The 20964-nt window shown below is 48.4% G+C and overlaps 1 protein-coding gene across 4 annotated transcripts in view; it reads right to left on the bottom strand.

Annotated features, from left to right (window-relative positions):
* Window positions 1–20964, bottom strand: part of CABIN1 (calcineurin binding protein 1) — a 153678-nt gene that overhangs the window by 98867 nt on the left and 33847 nt on the right. For all 4 annotated transcript variants that reach the window (XM_059140630.1, XM_059140632.1, XM_059140633.1 and 1 more), the window contains 9 exons: window positions 18915–19051; window positions 18145–18362; window positions 16749–16827; window positions 15973–16160; window positions 15000–15152; window positions 13420–13614; window positions 9587–9829; window positions 7916–8072; window positions 3078–3193 (listed from right to left, as the gene is read on the bottom strand). In XM_059140630.1, coding sequence (XP_058996613.1) covers window positions 3078–3193; window positions 7916–8072; window positions 9587–9829; window positions 13420–13614; window positions 15000–15152; window positions 15973–16160; window positions 16749–16827; window positions 18145–18362; window positions 18915–19051 — 1486 coding nt within the window. The remainder of the gene's footprint in view (window positions 1–3077; window positions 3194–7915; window positions 8073–9586; window positions 9830–13419; window positions 13615–14999; window positions 15153–15972; window positions 16161–16748; window positions 16828–18144; window positions 18363–18914; window positions 19052–20964) is intronic.

Below are 20964 nucleotides of genomic sequence, written 5' to 3'. Positions count from 1 at the left end.
AAGAAGAATGTTATTTTGTAACATATGAAATTCAAATTTCTGCATCCACAAGTTTTTACATATTATCTTTACATACTGACAATGGCTGCTTCTGCACTGCAATGGGAGAGCTGAGTATCTGCAACAGAGCCTCTATGGCCGACAGAAGCTTCAAAGATTTACCATCTGTCCCTTTACAGGGAAAGTTTTGCCAATCCCTAGGCCAAAAGCAATAAGACAAGGAAAAAAAAAGAAACTGTAAGGATTGAAAGGAAGGGAAAAAATAGTTATTCATGGACGATATAAGTGTCCACACAGAAAATCTGAGAAATCTATAAGCCACCAGAATTACTAAGAGCAATAAGCAAAGGACCTATGCACAGGAGAAACTTATTTTTTAAAAATGTAGTGTTCCTATCTGTCTACACACACACAACAGAAAACTTAACTTTTAAATATCTATTTACAACAGGAATTTAAAAAAAAATAATGCCCAGGGCACCTGGGTGGCTCAGTGGGTTAGGCCGCTGCCTTCGGCTCAGGTCATGATCTCAGCGTTCTGGGATCGAGTCCCACATCGGGCTCTCTGCTCTGCGGGGAGCCTGCTTCCTCCTCTCCCTTTCTCTGCCTGCCTGTCTGCCTACTTGTGATCTCTGTCTATCAAATAAATAAAATCTTTAAAAAAAAAAAATCATGCCCAGGTATGAATCTAACAGAATACACATAAGAGCTTAAGGAGAAAAGTATAAAATCGTATTAAGGGACATGAAAGTATAAGACCGTAAGTAGATTAATCACAGCAGGTATCAGTTTCTCTCAAAGGCAGTATGGTCCTGGCACAGGAATACCTACATCAGTGTAAAGAACAAAGTCCAACAACAAACCCTCACACATATGGACAGAAGATGGAAGGGGCCTTACAGATTCAGGTAGAAAGAACAGACTCTTTGATGAATGGTACAAACCAAATGGCTGCCCATATGGAATGTAAAATGGATCCCTACCTTATATCATAAACAAACAAACAAAAATTGAGAAGGAATAAAGACCGAATGGAAAAATGAGAGTGAACTTTAAGATTAATATAGAGGAGAATATATTAATAATCTTGTGCGAGGAAAGGATTTCTTGAAGTACAAAAAACCAAACCAAACCAAAACAAACCATACACAGAAAACAAAAACCCCACAAACCATAAAGGACTAATAAATTTGGCATTTAAATTCTGTAAAACAAACACTACACACTAAGTTAAAAGACATCACATAAAATTGCCTAGAAATTATAAAAACACACACACACACTCAGGCATGTAAAACTGGTGAAACATATGTATCAGACAAAAGACTGGAATTCAGAGTACATAAAAACTCCACAAATCAACAGGAAAAAGAAAAAAAGCCCAACAGAAAAATGAGCAAATTATATGAGCAAGCAAATCACTAGAGGCCACCTAGAGGGCCCTGAGCAGAGAGGGCAGTCAATAAGCAGAGGCCAAGTCCACAAAGGAGAAGTTGCTGCAGGCATGTAAAAGCTGGGCCTTGGGTAGAAAAGTCAGGAGATATGAAATGAAACATGGAGGTATCCTATCACTTCCACTCCCTCAAATTCACTTGGCAGATACTGGCAGCTAGAATTCACGCTCCACCAAAGAAGACACAGCCCAAGGAAAACCTGGAGTAGGATCATCCCATCATCACCCCCACTGCCTGCCTGGAAGGCGGCCCCTCAGCACAGCTCCTGCTGGATACCTGCTTGCAAAGGTGCTACCTCATTCTCAACCTTCCTCCAAGCAGCATAAGATCCTAAGGGTGACTGACTGTCCTGCAGAGGGGACCCTATGGAAGAAGACAATGTCTCCAAACTCTCTAATGGAGCAAGCGAAGGCAGAAGCAGGAAGTCGCCAATTCCTGGGCAGCAATATAGTCTAAGCTTGGCACGATTCTTCCAGAAATGGTTCTGAAATGTGGAGCTGACCAAGGTGAGCATCCTCAGAACTCACGGGGAGAGCAGACAGGCATCTACGGGTAGGGCTAGGGCTAGGGCTCCTGCCAAGTCTCTGCCTCCTCCGCACAAGTGCTCTGCAAACTGTCAAGCCTCACACATACCTGAGCTCTACAGATATTCTCAGTCTCATTCATTCATTCATTCATCCCATGATGTATTAAGCACTTACTATGGGCTAGGTGTGCTATGCTAAGGTACTGGGAAACAGCAGTGAACAAAACCAGCAAAAATCCTGGTTACGTATCAGTGGAGAAGAGGTACACAATAAACATACTAGATAAATAAACCACATGGGGAAAACATAGGGCAGAGGAGGAAGATCAAGACTGGGGAGGCACACTACAGCTGTACAGAGGGTGTGCTTGCTTACTGAAAAGGTATACAGCAGAGGTCAGCAAACCTTTTCCCGAAGGGCCACACAGTAATTATTTCAGATTTCACATACGGTATTATCAGAGCCCCTCACCCCTGCCACTGTATTGCCAAATCAGCCACAGTTAATAGGTAGATGAGTGGTTATGGCCATGTTCCACTAAACATTTATTAACAGGCTGGGTTGGGTGCCCTTCTCATGCTCTGTAACTCAGCAGCAAGTTTTGGGGATGGGAATCGTGCTGCTTATCCTTAGTATGCCCAGTCGATCATAGCTACCAAGTGAGGGAAGGCTATTTGCACTCACTAAATATTTACTTACTAAGTAGCTATTGAATCAGCGACTACTACCTTATATGACTCGTGCCCGGCAAACAGGACTCAATGGAAGGCAGTGGGGAATGCAGCTGTTACTTCCAGGACCTGGCCCCATGCCTGACACACACATAACAGATGGAGTAACGAGCAGTGGTTCTAAATCCACCTGTAGGTCAGGGCCAGGTCCAAAACCCCTGAACTCAGGTGCACAAGGGAACCAAGTTCTGACTTTCTGGCAACTCTCAGTAGTCACATACAAAATCAAAGGAGCACAGCAGGACCTAGTGTGGGGGGAGGCCAAGCAAGCAAGCCTCAAGGGTGCCAACCCATCGCAACCCACACTCCACCCACCCCACCCCACCCCTCACCCCACAAGCCCTGGCCAAGAGGGCAGCACTTACGTAGAATCGCAGCAGAGCCCCATCAGAATTGCAGCACCAGGACCTCCTGCCCAAATATTCATGGGCTGTGTTGAGCAGCATGAGGGAGGATGGGAGCATGGGCGTCTCTGCCATCACTAGGGAAAGACCAGACCGACACAGAGTTAGCATGGGGACATGTGTGGGACCTGCAAGGCGAGTCTCTCCTTTGTGGGCTTTTCTGTCTCTACCAAGGTAGCCACAGATTTTTTTTTCTTTCCTTTTTTTATCTTTTTAAGTAAGTAATGAGTTGACTGGCTTTACTAAGGTAATACATGCTTCTCAAAAAAACAATTCAAATCATACAGGAAGACGTAAGGAATGCCTCATCCACCTCCATAAAACCATGCTGACATTTGGTGGACATCACTAGAAGCATCCCTCTGGGCACATATGAAACATTTTCAAACAGAAAGATAAATAATTGTTAACAATGAAACCCATACTACATATACCATTTCTTCAAAATTCTTGTATGTAGGCCTATGGGAATATTACAGAAGAAACACAGAATGACCAAGTTTCAGTTAAGTGTCTGTTTACCACTAGAACTATTACTAGCTCCTTAAATATCCTTCTGTGTTTTTGAAACTCTAGACCATAACTTACTAGTGGGCTTGAAATTAGTATTTTTAAAGAGGACTAGGATAGAATACATGACAGAAAATACCAGTGGGGCTCACACCCAGTAGAGTAAGGATTCTTTCATGAAATTTATTTCATACTTTTTGACCATCGGCCAGCCCCAGTCAAAAAGGTATGAAAGGGGGGCACCTGAGTGTCTCAGTCACGTAAGTGTCTGCCTTCAGCTCAGGTCATGATCCCAGGGTCCCGGAATGGAGCCCCACATTGGGTTTCCTGCTCAAAAGGGACTCTGCTTCTCCCTCTGCTCCTCCCTCCCCTCCCCCTGCTCATGCGTCCTCTCTCACTCACTTGCTCTAATAAAAAAAAAAATTTAAATTTTTATAAAGCTATGAAAGGCATGGATTTAAAACAAACAAACAAACAAACAAACTCAGAAAATCATGAAGAAATTAAGCCATACTGGCCCTTTAGTTTCCATTTTCAACAGCAACAAATGATTCTATTATACAAGATGGATGATAGCTTGTAACACTTCCTTTCTCCCCTTCTCCCAGTGTTGCTGTACATATTAGTTGTAGCACTTCAAGGTTTGTAACACTAATACTGTTCTGAGTCCATAATTAGCACAGTTGCTTTCTCTCAGTTCCAATTCTAAATGGATTTGATGCTCATCACAAATTCTTGCCCGTGGCTTTTCCACTCCTGACAAATTTCATTCTGACTCATGTTGGTTTACTGATTTTACCCTCCAGTGGTGTTTTTAGAAGCACCCACAGAAGCTGGAATCCCTGTTTATAAATGTCTGTTGCCGCTATTAATGACAAACAACTTGGCCAGATGTCCTAGCTTGCACCTAGCTTGCACCATCTTCCCTGTAGAACAGTGTAGACTTTTAAGTAGCACCTCAACTGCCCTGAATGCAGCTAGGGAGAAATGTGAAATGAATCTCGTGTTTTATCCTGTGAAGACAAATTGTCTTCTCAGTTTTGAAATCTAAAATATCTTTATTTTTTAAAGTAGATCCTTAACCCGGATGTACTTGCTATGTCTATCAATTCTTCACAATGTATACTGAATACTTTGAATCTGCACATTGTTCTTATTACAGAGAAATTAATTTTATTTCTGTGTTTGACAGCGGGTTGACTGCTTGTTCTGTTTCACTGCTAGAGTCTTTCCATTAGAAGCACAATCTACCCTCACAAAGGACCACCTGTTTCCCACACCCATCCTTCTTGTCAACGCTTTTAGCTCTGATTTGTATCCCTGGTTCTAGCCAAACTCATTCTGCTCCTCGCAGTCTGCATTATTAGTCTATATTGATGAGGCTTGGTTTGCAATGTTTTCTCTTAGTTTTGCAACTTTTCTTTTCATTTCATTCCGCTTATTCGTTTAAATTTTGTCATAAGTGATTTCTTGTGCAAATCATTACAGGGCCCCGAATCTGTTCCTTGGTGTAAGTTTTCTTCTTATCTGAGCTCATCTATTTCTTTTTCATCCCCCACACAGGGTCGGGGGCGGGCTACAATCTGCCAGCACACTTGCCATGTCACTTCTCTCTACCCCAGCATTTCCTCCATACTACGCTTAAGTACTCTAACATATGATGAGTGAATTTTCTGGGGCACTCTCCCAAATATAAGGTCAATTTACCCTTTCCTTAAAGCCGTAATTTTAAAGCAGGTGCTGCTCTCAATCCACTTTTCTGTAACCTGTGTCTGCGGAGGTAGAAAGGAGATCACACTGGGCTAGGGCCAAACACAGTCCTCACTGGGGAATCTGGATTTTGTCTTCTCTCTGAGATGCCCTTTAAGGTAGGACTGGCTACCCACTGAGAGGAGTGCAGTCAGTAGATAGCCCCCAGCTGTCAGCTCCTTCAGGGTCTTCTGTAGCTGCAGAGATGCACCTCACCCAAGGCCATGCACTTCCTGTGGGAGTCCCTGTGCAGTGACTGAGCAAGATGGGAGTCTAAAGACTGGCTACTTGAGGCCAACATGGGATGACAGGTCTGATGGGCCCCTCTGGCTCCAGAGCTGCCTGCCAGGTCAGACAAGGCCTGGGTCAGATCTGAAGCACAGATCAACTTCCCTTTGCTCTATCCTGCTTCCTCCGCCGTTAGCAAGTAGTGATCCCCAGTGAACTGGCTCAGAGAACTCAATATGACAATGTTCTACTCTACACCAGGCCCCTCACCACCCAACCAGTAATGTGCTTCATCCCTGGACCCCTTCCCTCAGTGAGGTCTGGTCACTGGAAGGTGGCAGGGCCCAGGAGCCCTTCCTGTCTCCGCCAAGCCCAGGGTGATATAGAGGGGCTTCCCTGCTAGCCTGCTGTCTACAAATGAGAGGACATTAATAATATTTCCCAGGATTTTGCCCAATTCCCAACTTCCCTCAGCTTTCTTACCAGTGGGAGAGGAGGGGACAGGAACCACACCTGCTGCCAGTCTACCAGAATCTTGGATTCTTCCCCTTGGCCTATCCTCTTAAGTTGATGGCATTCCACCATCCCCCTTTCCTTGTTTGCTTACTGGCAGGTTTTTAAAAACTATATTTTGTTTGCATAATTAATCACAGGGGAAAGGATACTCTTAATTCAGGAGTCTTTTGTATTATAAGAAAAACAATAGACATAGTCATAAACCTTAATTGTTTTTTTCACCATTAAAACCTCTCGGGGGAGCCCTTCTGGAAAATAAAAAGGTACCACTTGTCATGAGCTCAGAAGATACTCATCCTAGAAATTTATCCAAAAAGTCAATTAGGCAGAAGCAAAAAGGTGTACATGAGGTTCACTGAAGTGTGACCTATAAGAGAGATATGCTGCAGGCATCCTGAGGGGTCAGCAGGGGGGAATGGCTCAGTAAAGCAGGACATCTCTCAACAGCATTATAAAAACCACAGAGCAAAATCGAAACAGCTTCATAAAATAAAGCCTGAAAGCCTTTCTCAGTCTGGCCCTTCCCGTGTCCAACCCACATGGCCCAGCTCTCTTGCATCCCTGCTTACACTGCTCCATTTTCCCAATGTCTTCCTCTGCCCCTGCTCTTCTCTCAAACCTCAGCCCAATACCAACCCCACCCCCAGCAGCTTGAGGCACCCTTCTTTCAGCAGGCCACACTGGCTTGGCACTGTGGGTGTTCTGGTCTGTCTCCACCCACCCAAATCTGTCAGAGTTAAGTGCCTTATTCCCACCAGAGATCTGACATGCAGTGAGCAGTTGACAAGAATTGGGGGAATTAGAGAAGTTAGAGAGAATGAATGGAAGGAAACAAACCACACGTTAACTCTGGCCTTGGAATAGGGATGACTTTCTTTATTTTCCACTTTTTTGATTTTTCAAATCACTGAGGAAAAATCCCCAATTAATTTAATCTTAAAGTTTGGTTGAATACATAAATATGTATACTAAAATCTCAGCTATGTAAAAAATTTGTGTCATTGGCCAAATCTAGACAGAAAATGCAAGAACATTCTACCACATGGTAGAATGATAGGGAAACTTGTTTAAATGTCATTAGCTGCTATTGTTAATTCTTCAGTTCACTACATTTCCCACCACTACACTGACCTGGCTCAAGTATCATCTCCATGAAGAGTCCTGGGCTTGCTCTTTTCAGCTTCTTGTTCGTAACTACTCATCATTTAGCAACCCCATGTGCCAGGCACTGATTTGACAAATGATAGTTTTATTATTTCATTTTGTCCTCAGAACAACCGTCTGAGATAGGCACCATATTCCCAGCAGGTACCTGAAGAATAGAGGCTGAGAGGTTATATGACTTGCCCAAGGTCACACAGCCAAGATGTGACATTTGGGATGTGGAACCTGTGCTCACTCCCTACTTCCCTCCAGCTGCCCACATTCCCGCCCTGATGGACTCACACCAGCAGGGGCCAGAGCGCAGTGATTAAGTGCTCAAGGGCTAGTGTGTGGCTGCCCCTCTCACAGGGCTGCCTTGGGGATGAAAGGCATAAGCAAGCATGAGACTGCCCAGAGCACCATCAGCGCTCCTTGTAAGCACTAGCCGTGCTATCATTCTGTGCTGCCACTGGCACCAGACATGAAATAGCACACACCCACTGCCCCTTGACCTCACTGCACAATAAGCTCCCTGAAAGAGCTTCTGCTTCTTCTGAGCACCACACAAAATCCTGTGGACTGAGCCCTAAGTCCACTCAGCATCTGGACAGGGCTGTCAGGGCCTACCCCCACCCAGACCCACTCCCTGGCACCTTCATCTGCTGGGTTCTGGAGCTGCTGCTGGTGGCAGAGGGAGTGGAAGGTGTCCTCCTCCTGCCAGATGACCCGGTGCAGGATGATCCAGGGCAGCACTGAAGAGACATGGGGCTCCTTGGGCTCCTCCTGCACAGCCATGCTGCAGTCGATGACCTGGGAGAGGGAGAAGAATAGGGGGTATCACAGTCGGGCCAGCTGTCCCTTCTACCCTCTGGGATGACTTATCAGGGCAGAGGTGGGGATATGGACCTAGAACCATTCTAGCACATCATCAGAGTCCCAGGGTGCCCAACAACAGAGTTAAGCTCAGGCATCAGAGGAGCCAGCTCTGACAGTCCTCCCTCATGTCACATGCAGCTCCTGATGCCCTCAGCACCTACCATGTGCTGGGCCCAAGCCCGATGGGAGGGTTACAGAGGTGAGTAGGGCAGGGCAAGTTGACAGCAGGAAGAGAGCCATAGACAAGCCACTCAAGAGTTAAGAATCAGGAGTGCCTGGGTAGCTCAGCTGGTTAGGCAGCCAACTCTTGATTTTGGTTCAGGTTGTGGTCTCAGGGTCGTGAGACTGAGACCCACAGTGGGCTGCACACTCAGCATGGAGTCCACTTGTCTGTCCCTCTCCCTCTGCTCCTCCCTCTGCTTGCATGCATGCTTGCTCTCTCTCTCTCTCTCTCAAATAAATAATAAAATCTTTTTTAAAAAAATTGGGAATCAAAATCAGTATGGCTGCTGCATTTAAGGCAAATGAAGGTCACAGTAAGGTCTCAGAGGAGGGGGTAGGGACAGAGGAGAACCCTGAGGTTTCCTGAAACAGAGGTGACACTCCAGTTGAGTGGCTGTGGTGGAACCAGTACTGAAGAGAGCAGGAGTTGGTAGCAGAGGACAGGCGTGCAGGCAGAAGCCCAGAGGCAGCCAAGGAAGCAAAAGATGAGTAAAGGAGGCTAGGCTTGAAATCATGCACCTTGGGTGATGGGTAATCCAGAGGACTATGGTGGGTTGAAGAGAAGGAAAAGTACACTGATATTTCCACATCAGGGTGAAGGCTGCTCTGGGAGGGTACAGGGGGAAAGGAGGACAGCGAGGAGCAAGCCGCCATGGTTCAAAGAAGAGACAGCAGTGGCCTGGGCTGAGGCAGAGCACTACACACAGAGAGGAGAAACAAAGAATGGGGACATTAAGGATGGGGATTTGGCAGGACCTGTTGACAGCATGAGTAGTTGTTGTCAGGAGAAAGAGCTTAAGGAAGGTTCCCTGCTATGAAGCCCACTGGACAACACGGAGTGTGGTGACCACCCCTTGCGTATGAGAGCCAGGATGATGTGGGGTGGTAGAGAGCCCTGGTTGGGGGAACAAGGGCCTGGGGTACCAGCCCCAGCTCCACCTCCTGCTCACTGCAAACACGTCAGGGCCTCCTGCACTGAGCCTAATTCCAGCCCTTGGGGACGGGGAGTCTGGAAGAACCCTATGTGCCCAGTGCTCAGCAATCCCCACCCCCCAGACCCAGCCAGCCCCAGGCAGGTATGTAGGCAGCGCACAGTGACCCACCACCTGAGGTACCCACCTCCTACAGCCAGAGCAGCCAACACATCCCCTTGGGGTGCCTAGCTTGCAGGAAATCTGGTGAGCTATGAAGAAAGGGCATGTCCGCAGGAAGGAGTGGTAGGTTACCTGGATGAGGTTGTTGGTAAGTCGGGTGAGGCCAGTGGAGGAAGATGATTCCTTTAGGATGCTGCCGCTGCTGTCAGCCGAGAGCGCCTGCTCAATGCCCAACAGCAGCTGGGTCACCGTGGCCACCCACTCCTCCTTGGCTGCAGACTCACTCGCATTCACCATCTGCTGGACAGCCTCATGCAAAGCCACATCGGAGCACTCGAAACACTGCTGATGGTCCTTTAGCCGAAGCAAGGAATCCTGAGCATGGGGAGGGACAAGGAAGAAGAGAAGGAGGAGGGCATACCATGAGAGGACTGCAATGGTGCTCTCTGTGCCTGGTCCTCAGGACTGAGGGGCAGGTAGCTGGGGACAAAGACACGAGGGCAGTCCAAAAAGAGGGGTAGTGGAGGCTCTCCAGAGGCCTTGAGGCATCTGTGAGGGCAATCACAGCACAGCAGGTGCCAGTCAGGGGACTTTCAGAAAGGGGCTTGACCTCTGCACCTCTGCTTCCTCATTTATAAAGCTGGGACATGGAGGAGGCCACAGAGCTGGCGAGCAGCCAAGGTGAGACTGAGTGACTCCACCACCTCTGTCAACTCTCATCCTGAGCCACCGTGTCCAGGCCACCTAGTCACACACTCATCTGGTGCCACGGCTCTGGAACAGTTTCAGCAGGGAGGGCAGGCTCCCAGGGAGGGACTCTCTCTATGGAGGAGGGTCTGAGCAAGGCCAGAGCAGAGGCAAGCAGCCAGGCAGCACTGAGGTCTTGGTTCTGAGAGGCCAGCCCTACCCAGGTGCCCAGGTGGAAAAGGCACCGGGAGCAGGATATGAGCCGCCGTCCCTAGCACACTCAGTGCCGCACCCCGGCACGTGCAGGAGCTCTCAGTACACTACACTATTTTAAAATCTCCTCTTTGGGAGCCATTGCTTTTTGTGCAGCTCCCTTTCCTTTTGCTCTAGAACATAACCCACTTAAGGCCCTCAGTCTCAGCCACTTTCATCACCATGCCGCTGTGTGGGGAAGCTCGGCCTGGCTGTGAACTGGCAGATCTGGCAGGCGGCCTGTTAGACCAGCAGGGAGCACCTGCTGCCCGGAGCCCCGTGAGGCTCTGACCTCACTGCAGCCGACGCCCGGCAGCAGCTCCACACAACAAGCACAGCTGCACTCTCTGAGCTGACGCAGACAGGGGTGCCTAAAACCGTCTTTGGGATGTACTGCGATGTCTGAACACAGATCAAAACCACCCCCAATTTAAAACCTTTAATTGCCAGGAACACGGGGCCTGTGTTTCTTTAGAAAAAGCCAACACTCTCTAGCAGGAGGCCTGAGGCATGAAGGAGCCTAGAATCACAGACGTGGAACCCAAAGGCCCAAGATGACCCCTCCTGATCAAACACCAATCACGCGAGAGGCTTATTGTGTAGCAAGATAAAGATGACAGACCAGGGAGTGCAGCCAGCGTTGCCATGAAAGTCAGGGACAAGACAAGGACCCACCAGCAGTGCTCTAATGGGACATAATCCCCAGTGCTCAAGGCTAGAAAGAGCTCAAATGCACAAGAATAACTGCCAACAAATGAGGAGACCAAACTGCCGCTGACTGTGGGCAACATGATCGTCTATCCCAAACAAAGAGAAACTATCAGAAAGAATGGGAATGTAGCAAAGTGGCTAGATTGAAAATAAACATACAAATATTGATAGGGTTCCTATAAACCAGAAATGTACAGCTAGAAAATATAACGACCAACAAAAAGATCTTGCTCAAAGTCGCAATCAAAAATACCAAGAACTTAGAATCAATTCAACCAGAAAAAACTACACAATTATATCAAAGAGCATTCAAAGCAGCTTGCCCAAATAGGGAGAGAGAGCCATCATACTGCTAGAAGATTCCAAATTAGACCCCCTCTACAGACAAATTCCATTAAAGCTAGACCAAGCACAGTAATGCAAAACTAACACCACCAGAAGAAAACAAAGGCAAATACAGTTTTCATCTATTTGTTGACATGCTTCTTGTCTGCCTCCCTTTCTAAAATAGAGGTTTGGCCAAAGGGGGCCTCTCTCCCCTGTCCAGTGCCAGGCACTCTACAGGAACTTAATCCATGTATGTGGAATGAGTAGACGAATATTCTCAGTCTTGGAAAGGCTACCTGAGCATAATGAACAAAATCACAAACCTTTAAAACTATCAAAAGATTTGACAAGATAAAATTCAAAACTCTTATATGTCCAAAAAAAAAAAAAAGTCACAATTTAAAAGCACACTGGGAAAAAATATTTGCAACTTTTAAAGAAAAAAAGAGTAATAACTTTAAAATACAAAGATTACTCAAAATCAGTAAGAAAACACATCCCCTCAATGGAAAATAGAGGAAAAATCAACAGTCGCTTATCCTCAAAATAAAAACCATGTCCTTTCACAGCACTTGGCCCAGGCCTCACCACACACCTCTCAAGTACTACTCAATTCCCATCCAACCCACCAGCAGAGCACCTTGCCACACTCAGGGGGGTTCGGGACAATAGCAGCAGACTGACATCTGAATACTGGGCCACCTTAACAGGTCCAGTGGGGGCATCTTTTCTCCACCTAATGGCCTCCCTGGTACACCCAGCCATACCGCTCATATGCAGCCATGCTGGACACTCCTTCATTCCCCGCCACCCACCCCTGCAAGCCTGCCACAGCAACTGGGGTCAGACACATTTCATCCCTTGATTTCAGCACAGGCCAGCCTGACCTTCCTCTTCCAGGAACTGGAACCTCTCCCTTCCTGTCTCCCATTCTCCCTTCCCTCCCTGAACCAACTCTCTCTCCCCAACTCTCTCCTCCCCTTGTACCAGGATGGAGATGCCTCCATTTGCTCCTACAGCCACACCTCTTAACTATTTCCCAATTTAAGAAAGTAAATTGAAAAGTCTCACATAATGGGAGCAAAAAGCCTGGAAGAAGATCGGGTTCTCTTTCCAAATTGAAGGGGAAGGACCCAATAAGATAACAATCACAGTAAGAATTGATTAGCGCATGAACCATAAGAGATAGGACACCAGACCCCCCAATGCCCCTAAGCACATCGTGTTTATCACAATCCATGTTTATCATCCAACCCTATGCTTCCAAAGATGGTGGCACTGGTGTGAGCCAGCACACCACATAGCGCTTGCTACATGCCAGGCATGGTGCCAACACACACTAACTTATATAACCCCTACAGCAGGCCGCTGAGGGATGGACAATGGCTGTCTCCATTCTAGAGATGGGGAACCAAGGCACAAAGAGACTGAGCAACTGAATGGCACCAAGCAGATCCTGATGCCCTGTGCTCAGTGTTTACCTCCTGAAGAAGGCAGACTCGGAGGGAGTTGAGAGGACACATGGCTTCAAACACCACAGTGGTGTTCTTTTTTTTAACAATCATGTGACTCTACACGGGTATTTATTTGGTCTTCACTATACTGTATAGTTTGTCCATTTTAACATCTACTCACACCTTAATTCCAAAGGTAATACAAAAAAGGCAAATGAACAAGCAGGTGGATCACTGGGTGCCATGCTGACTAATCTCCCTTCCTCATTTGCCAGGATGTTCCAATCCAAGCATGGACTTGTCTTGAGCCACACAGAACCCTGGAAGCTGCTTTCCTAGGTTCCAGTTTTCCCCCAGTCTTGACCATGTGTTCTAACTAGCATCTTCCTGGGTGTCAGTCAGCAGTTTTTACTCCTGCTTTTCTCTCCTAGATGCATGTCCTTGAGGGCCACCTCAAAGCCTCCAGAGAAGAAACCCACAACCAAGCAAAGAAGGTATGAGGTCAGGGCAAGGGGGACCGTGGGCAGCACACACCTGCAGCAGCAGGAGCTGGGCTGGCCTCTCTGGAATAGAAGTCATAAACTCCAGGTGTTTAGCCCGGTCAAAGCCACTGGTACACAAGGTGGGGCGAAGCAGATGCACGACGGCCTTATAGTCCCCAGCCTCGTAGAGCCGCTGAATCTCCTCCAGGGACTGGCACCGCTCCAGTGACTTCAGGTTCTTATCAATCTGGAAAAAGCCCAGACATGCTGCCCAATGACAAACCCCTCACATCCTCTCTGAATCTGGCCAGTGTCTGCACTCACTAGACCCAGATGAGGAGTACGAAAGTAGACTCTCTGTTAGTACACCAACACTTACATTGAACAATAGCTTTATTAAAAGTACTTCTATTGGGGTGCCTCAGCGGCTCAGTCATTAGCGTGCTTCTCCCTCCCTCTGCCACTCCCGCTTCTGCGCATGCTCTATCAAATAAATAAAAACTGGAAAGGACTTCTATTAAGGTCAAGGCACTCAATTCTTTTAAAAACAAACAAAGCAAAAAATGGGGTGCCTGGCTGGCACAGTCAGAGGAACATGAAACTCTTAATCTCAGGGTCATGAGTTTGAGCCCCACCTTGGGTATAGAGATTAAATACCTTAAAAAAATAGCAAAATACAAAAACTACCCCAGAAGCAGAGAGGTTCCAGATAATTCTCTGCCACAATAGTTGGACAGCAAACCAGACTCCTGGAACTGAGGAACCAGAGGCCACTGGAGACTTAGGGGAGCCCTGGTCCAGAGGCTGAGACACAGTATTGACCCACAGAACTCTCTCCTCACAAGAGTTCTGCTGTTTCCCCCAACACAGATAGCAGGGGTACTGCACTTGGCCTTGCCCAGAGAATTCTTTTTTTTTTTTAAAGATTTTATTTATTTATTTGACAGAGAGAAATTACAAGTAAGCAGAGAGGCAGGCAGAGAGAGGAGGAAGCAGGCTCCCTGCTGAGCAGAGAGCCCGATGCGGGACTCGATCCCAGGACCCTGAGATCATGACCTGAGCCGAAGGCAGCGGCTTAACCCACTGAGCCACCCAGGCGCCCTTGCCCAGAGAATTCTTTAAGAGTCTGAAGGACAGTCAGCTGAAGTAGACATGTCACAGCTGTGGAAGTGGGTGGGGTCTGAGGCTCTGCAGTAAGAACAAGATCAGAAATGGACAGAGCCTGACATACATGCCCCATACTGCTGACCCAACCCATAGCCAGACCAGCATTACAGGCTTCTACAGCAGTTTCCCTCTAATCCCGCTAGAGCTGCTGCAGCACGTGGCCCAGAGAGCTGAGCAATGATCATTCCAGATCTTGCCGAAGGTCTCCCTCCATCCCTGCCCCCTGCCACCTGGACGGGCTTTCCCTCAGTATATGTGTTGGGGAGAGGGGGGCATGAGTCCAAGATGCCCCTGTGCCCCAGAGCTGCCTCTCCCAGGCTCCTTCATCCTCCCCTGAGAGGTAAGAGCCCTGCTCAGCGCCTGGGCTGCTCTCTTGCTCCACGGGGACATGGCAGGCCTGGTCCAACTCAGCCAACCCAGAATAAATCTTTGACCAAGAAAAACCGTTAAATAACTCCCACTCACCTCCTCCAAGGAAACAACAGAATCATTGTAGAGGTTGGGCAGGCGGATGATGATGTCTCTTTGCTCAGTCCCTGCCTCAGCCTGGATGGCAGTGGAGCTCTGGAGAAGTTCTGTGCAGATGTCATAGTTCTCGAGGGCCTGCTCCATGTCTCCCTGGTCAGAGGAAAAGCAGTCAAAGGTCAGGAACAGAAGGAAGGAAACTCCCTGTGCTGTACCAGGTGCCTTACCTCCCTGATCCCACTAGACTGCAGGCACCAGGAGGGCGGTTTTGTCCAGAAACTCCTACACCCTCTAAAAGGGTTCCTGGACACAGCTGGAGCTCAACAAGTATTTGTTGGACAAATGAATGATTACTTCATACCACAGTTCTAAGGGAAGGTATCATAAACCCTATGTTGCAGATGAGGACACTTGAGGAAGGCTGAGTGTTTGTTCTAGATCATGAGCAAAAAATTAGCTGAGCCAGGATTAGCAGCTAGGCCTGTCCTAATTCCAGAGCCGACTATGACAATCTTACTCATTCCACCACAGTGTACTGGGCACCACCATGTGAGGTGACAGCTAGTCCACCCTGGCCATCTAGACCAGGCTCTGAGGGGAAGCCTTCTGAGAAGTCATGCAAGATAAGTGGTTTTCCCTTCTAGAAAACTCTGCATCCATTTGTGCACTCATTCAGGGGCTCTCAGGAAAACAAAGGCAAAGGGTTCAAAAACCCAAGGCAATCCTGAATGTGGAGGCCTACAGGGTGCACAGGAGATCCCTTCCAGAGATCTGTGGTCATGCTGATATGCTGGACAAACTGGGGGCCATCCTGGGTTACCTGAGATCTCAAACTTCCCCACCACATCCCACTTCCTCCTCCTGAGCTCTGCACCAGGCAGGAGCCATATGTGCACCTGCACACATATTCTCCATAGTACATCCAGCTCTCTTCCCCCAGCTTTGGGGCCAGGGAACCAACCACAGAACCAACCTGCAGTGCCAGGAACCGAGCCTTCAACCAATAAACGCGGACCACAAACTCCAGCCAGCCATCCTCAAACAGGTCCCGCTGGGATGAGGCAAATGACAGCTGCAGGAGGTCCCCCAGGAAGTGGGTTCCTGGGAAATCAGGCCCAAACCTGCCATTCACCACACCAGCAGGGCAGTTCCGAGGAGACACTGTAAACCATTCAGGCCAGAACAAGTCAATTTCATGTGCACATTCCAGACACCCTTCTGTTCCCTGGAGCTTGCCCTTAGCCCCCACAACACCTGCTTTAGTGTCCAGGAGTACCCTGAGCCCCTTGGAGCCTTACAGCCCCTCAAGTGGCCAGCATCAGAGAAATCAAACAAACCAGACAGAGATGGAGAGACCCCAAGAGCCCTCATTTTACTTACTGAACTTTGTTCACCAAATAGTGGTTTCAAAGTCAGAATGATACACATCATCTAGAAAAATTATTGGGACACATAAAGTGTCAGGTAATGATTGAGAAATCTGAGATCCTACTTCCTTCAACACTGAATAACAGAAAAAGCAGGCAGGTGGCTCCCTCTGGGGGCTCAGCTGTAACTAACTACTTCTTGAGCGTTCAAAGGATTTCTCGGGGACCCTGGATTCTCCCTAGTCCAACAAGCCAACCCAGGAAATGTGCCCACTGCAGATGGAACTCTGAATTCCATGACTCAGCCTCCCACTCCCATTTCCTCCTGGCTGCTGAGGGTTGGGAAAATTACTCCTACCACAGAAGACAGAATGCCTCCTACCTGCAGAACTTCTGCCCTTGGTCAGCAGCCACTGGTCTAGCTGGAGCTCCATGCAGGAGAGAGACATCAGCATCATATCCTGCAGGACAGGCACCAAAAGGTCAGGAATGAAGTCATAAAGAGGCACCAAAGGGTGAGGCATGGGATGAAATGAAACTAAAACTTACTTTGATAAACATATAATTCTTTCTTCAACCTACTTTCCATTTTATAATCAATGGCTTCCTGCCAGGACATAAGGAGAGGCACATTGATCTATACTGGCACAAGACTTAAGAGGAGCCAGAGACCTGTCTTCAGTCCTAAGGGACTGCCCTATGGAAGGGGCAGCTCTTTCACCTGCCAAATGTCAGGCCAGATGCTACAACCATACTACAGCACTCAAGCCTCAAAAGTAGTTGGGTCAGGCATCACCTCCAGAGTCACAAGGAAGCTGAAGTTCAGCAACGAGGAGCCACCTGCCAAGTGGGCAAAGCTGAGAAATAAACAGCCTGGTTCATCTGGAGACCAAAGCCTCACCTCCTCCAGCCACTCCACACTGCCCCTGGGGAAGAGGCCTAATGAGCAGCAGCTGGTATGACACAGTCCCTAAGCTGTCCCTGTGTAGGGAGCACAGGCTCATATGGCCCTTAGGACCTGTCAAACCCCTGAGCTCTTCTACCTTCTGTGTCACCAGTCAGAAAGAACAACCCGACAGGCTCTAAAGGCTCCCAGTGCACCCTCCCAGGCATCCAGCCTTCCCCCGTAACAGGAGAAGGGGTCCAGAGCATCCAGTGTTCCCTTGAGCCTCAAGAAGCTCCGAGTGGAGGAGGCTGGGGTGCAGAGTGCCGTCAGCGGGGAGGCTGAGCATGGGTCAGCCCCCTAGTTACAGTGGGCCCCACCACTTCCCTAAGCAACCTATTTAGACTCTGTACTTCTGTCTTCTCACCTGCAAAACACAATTTGGTAACATTCCCTGGCACCTGGAACACAGCCGAATGTTTCACTTTCACCCACTCTCCACTGGCTCTCCTCCATCTCAGTAAGCCACCCCACAACCAACCAACCCCTGTGCCGGGGCCAGCCCTAAACGCCCTGTCCACCATCTCATTCCCTCACCTTCACTTACAGCTCATCCCATAGGCTGTACCTCCAGAACCTTCCACTCCACTGCCACCACTGACACTCACCCGACAACAGCCTTCTAATGGCCCCACGCCCACTCTCACCTCCGAGTGCAGCCTCCACACAGCCACCAGGGACCCCTCTAGACACAAACCAGTTCCCATGACTCCCCAGAGGCCCAGGTTCTGGGCCCACAAATGGATGCAACTGAGGAGGCTCAACATGACAGCAACCTCATACCCACAGTGCCCGCCCCCACCCCAAACCTGAAGAGGCTCCCCGGCAACCTGACCTTGATGTGCTTATTGCTGCAGTCCCTTAGCAGCGGGTTGGGCAGGCTGGTGCTGTGCCTCCTCCAGCTGTGATAGATGTTGAGCACCACCTCTGTCAGCCCTGGCGGCCACCTCAGCAGGAACTTGTGGCCCATGCTCTTCAGGTAGCGCATCATCAGCTCCAGGATGCCCCCGTTGGTCAGGTTCTCCAGCAGGAATGCATGTACGTCCTGCTTCTCTGCCCAGGGAGGGAGAAACAGCTGACTGGAATGAAGGACCTTCCACGCCAGGGTCTCCCGTTTCCTCTGGGAGAAGAGAGAGGCAGGGGCGGGGCTGGGCCAGGCCGGGGCAGCGCCAGGAGAGCACCTGTGGCCTCCAGAGGGGCGGTGCTCCCCTGGTGGTCCCCAAGACTAGCTCCAGCCCTCCCAGCTGTGAGCAAGCTGCTCTGAATCTCCAGGTTTGATGTGAGGACTGAAGGGCCAACCTGTACGCGCTGCCTCAAGATGTGCACTCAATAGCCGGGACACGTGCACGTGACTTGCAAAACCATGCCCCCAGCTTCCACCTGAAGCACACACCCTTCAGAGAGCACAGTCAAGCATGATCCTAGACATTTCAGCAGATCTCCCAACTGACCACATTGCTCAGGCCCAAGACAAATCCAGGAAAACTCCTGACCATGCTTTAAAGATCACCCCAGAACCATTTCCCAGAACAAAACCTAAGCAGGCTATAGGATAATGGGAAGAAGAATTCCCAACAGTGAATGATCAAGCTGCTCAATTCCTACCAGATTCCATGAATGTAGCCGAGTCGTATGACAGTCGGTGAGGCCCGACGCTCGGGAAGCTTTGGAGTTTGGCTTCTGACTGGACTTCGTAAGTATTAAACGGGTCATCTTCCTCTTCTGGGTCCAGCTTTCTTAGCCTGCATGGAACACACCAAAATCACAAAAGTCATACCAACACATTCTGACATGAGCACTTGAATTCTTCCAATTAAGAGAAATGAATGATTGGGCGCCTGGGTGGCTCAGTGGGTTAAGCCGCTGCTTTCGGCTCAGGTCATGATCTCAGAGTCCTGGGATCGAGTCCCGCATCAGGCTCTCAGCAGGGAGCCTGCTTCCCTCTCTCTCTCTCTCTCTGCCTGCCTCTCTATCTACTTGTGATTTCTCTCTGTCAAATAAATAAATAAAATCTTTAAAAAAAAAAAAAAAAAAAAAAAAAAAAGAGAAATGAATGATCAAGACAGAACAAGATGCCAATCAGTGAGATGAAGGGGTCTGAAATCCAGACCTCTGGGAGGCTCTGCCTCTTTCCATGTCTTTCTGAGCTGGCATCTAACCTATACCCTCACTCATTCATTCATTCCACCAACAGGACTTCAACTGGAATTCAGCTGTGAGTGTGGCAAACCCTGCCCACAGTAAGCTTACCTTCTAAATGGGAGAAAAAGACAATAAAAAGAAACATGAAACAAAGAGCTCAAATAAGGACCAACCACCACAGAGTGCTTAAGACAGAGGGTCACAGGGCACATTCTTTGGAGAACTGAATCAGGAAGGCCTCTCAGAGGGAATTAATGTCCATGCTGACAATGGAGGAAAAGGAGCTGGCCATGCAAAGCAGGACAAGGACAGGTGGAGAGGCACAGGCCAGAAGAGCACCAGGAATATTCTAAGAATGAAAGGGAGCCCAGCAAACAGGGAGAAAGTGGAATGAGTGGAGTATGGGGGCACAGAAGGCCCTTCTGAGCTGGAGCCCTCCATGGCTCCGTGGCTCCCCACAAAGCCCTGGGCCTGAGGAGGATGATTCTTTCAGCACCTCCCAAGGACCACGTTTTGGCCATCCAGTAGTTTCTCCTCAACCAAACAGCCCTGGGGCATAAACACATAAAACAGGGCCCTACTGGATGGCTTCATTTATTTATGCACACACCTCCAGGGTCACTACTCTGGGCATGCTCTCACGTTGCTCCTATGTGGCCATTCGAAGAAGCAGACATGGAAACCAACAATTAAAATAAAGATAAAGGGGCGCCTGGGTGGCTCAGTGGGTTAAGTCTCTGCCTTTGGCTCACGTCACAGTCTCAGGATCCTGGGATCGAGCCCTGTATCGGGCTTTCTGCTCAGCAGGGAGCCTGCTTCCCCTCTCTCTCCGCCTGCCTCTCTGCTTACTTATGATCTCTTTCAATCAAATAAATAAAATCTTTAAAAAATAATAAAATAAAAATAAAGAAAATAAAAAACATTCCACATAAAGAGGGAAAGAGCAGTGCCTGGCTAGCTCAGTGGGTACAGCATGCAACTCTTGATCCCAGGGCTATAAATTCAAGCCCCACACTGGATACAGAGATTACTTTAAAAATAAAAAAATTTTAGGGGCATCTGGGTGGATTAGTAGGTTAATATATGCCTTTGGTGTGGGTCATGATCCCAGGATCCTGGGATCAAGCTCCACATTGGGGACCCTCTTTCTCCCTCTCCCTCTGATACTTCCCCTGCTTGTGGTCTCTTGCTCTCCCTAATAAAGAAAGAAATATCTTGGAAAAAAAAAAAAAGAGGGTAAGACTCTTTCATCAGGGCTGAACGGAAGATAGAGAAATGGGTCACCGAGACCTTTGGCATCATCAACCATGGCCCCATCCTGCAGCTCTCCTGAAAAGAGACCTGCTCCTGGCACTAACCCTGAAGAGGAATTTATCAGAGAGCACCAATCACATCCTCCACTTACAGAGAACAAATCTGATTTCCAAGCACTTCACTTTCACCCCAGAAAGAAAAAGAGGCAACAAAGGAGCAAAATGGATTCACAATCCACCTAAAGCTTCTGGCTCCTCCT

The sequence above is a fragment of the Mustela lutreola genome, chromosome 11 (assembly GCF_030435805.1).
Source record: "Mustela lutreola isolate mMusLut2 chromosome 11, mMusLut2.pri, whole genome shotgun sequence".
Taxonomy (NCBI): Eukaryota; Metazoa; Chordata; class Mammalia; order Carnivora; family Mustelidae; genus Mustela; species Mustela lutreola.
Note: the sequence above shows the minus strand (reverse complement) of the source record. Positions and strands in the feature narration are given on the sequence as shown.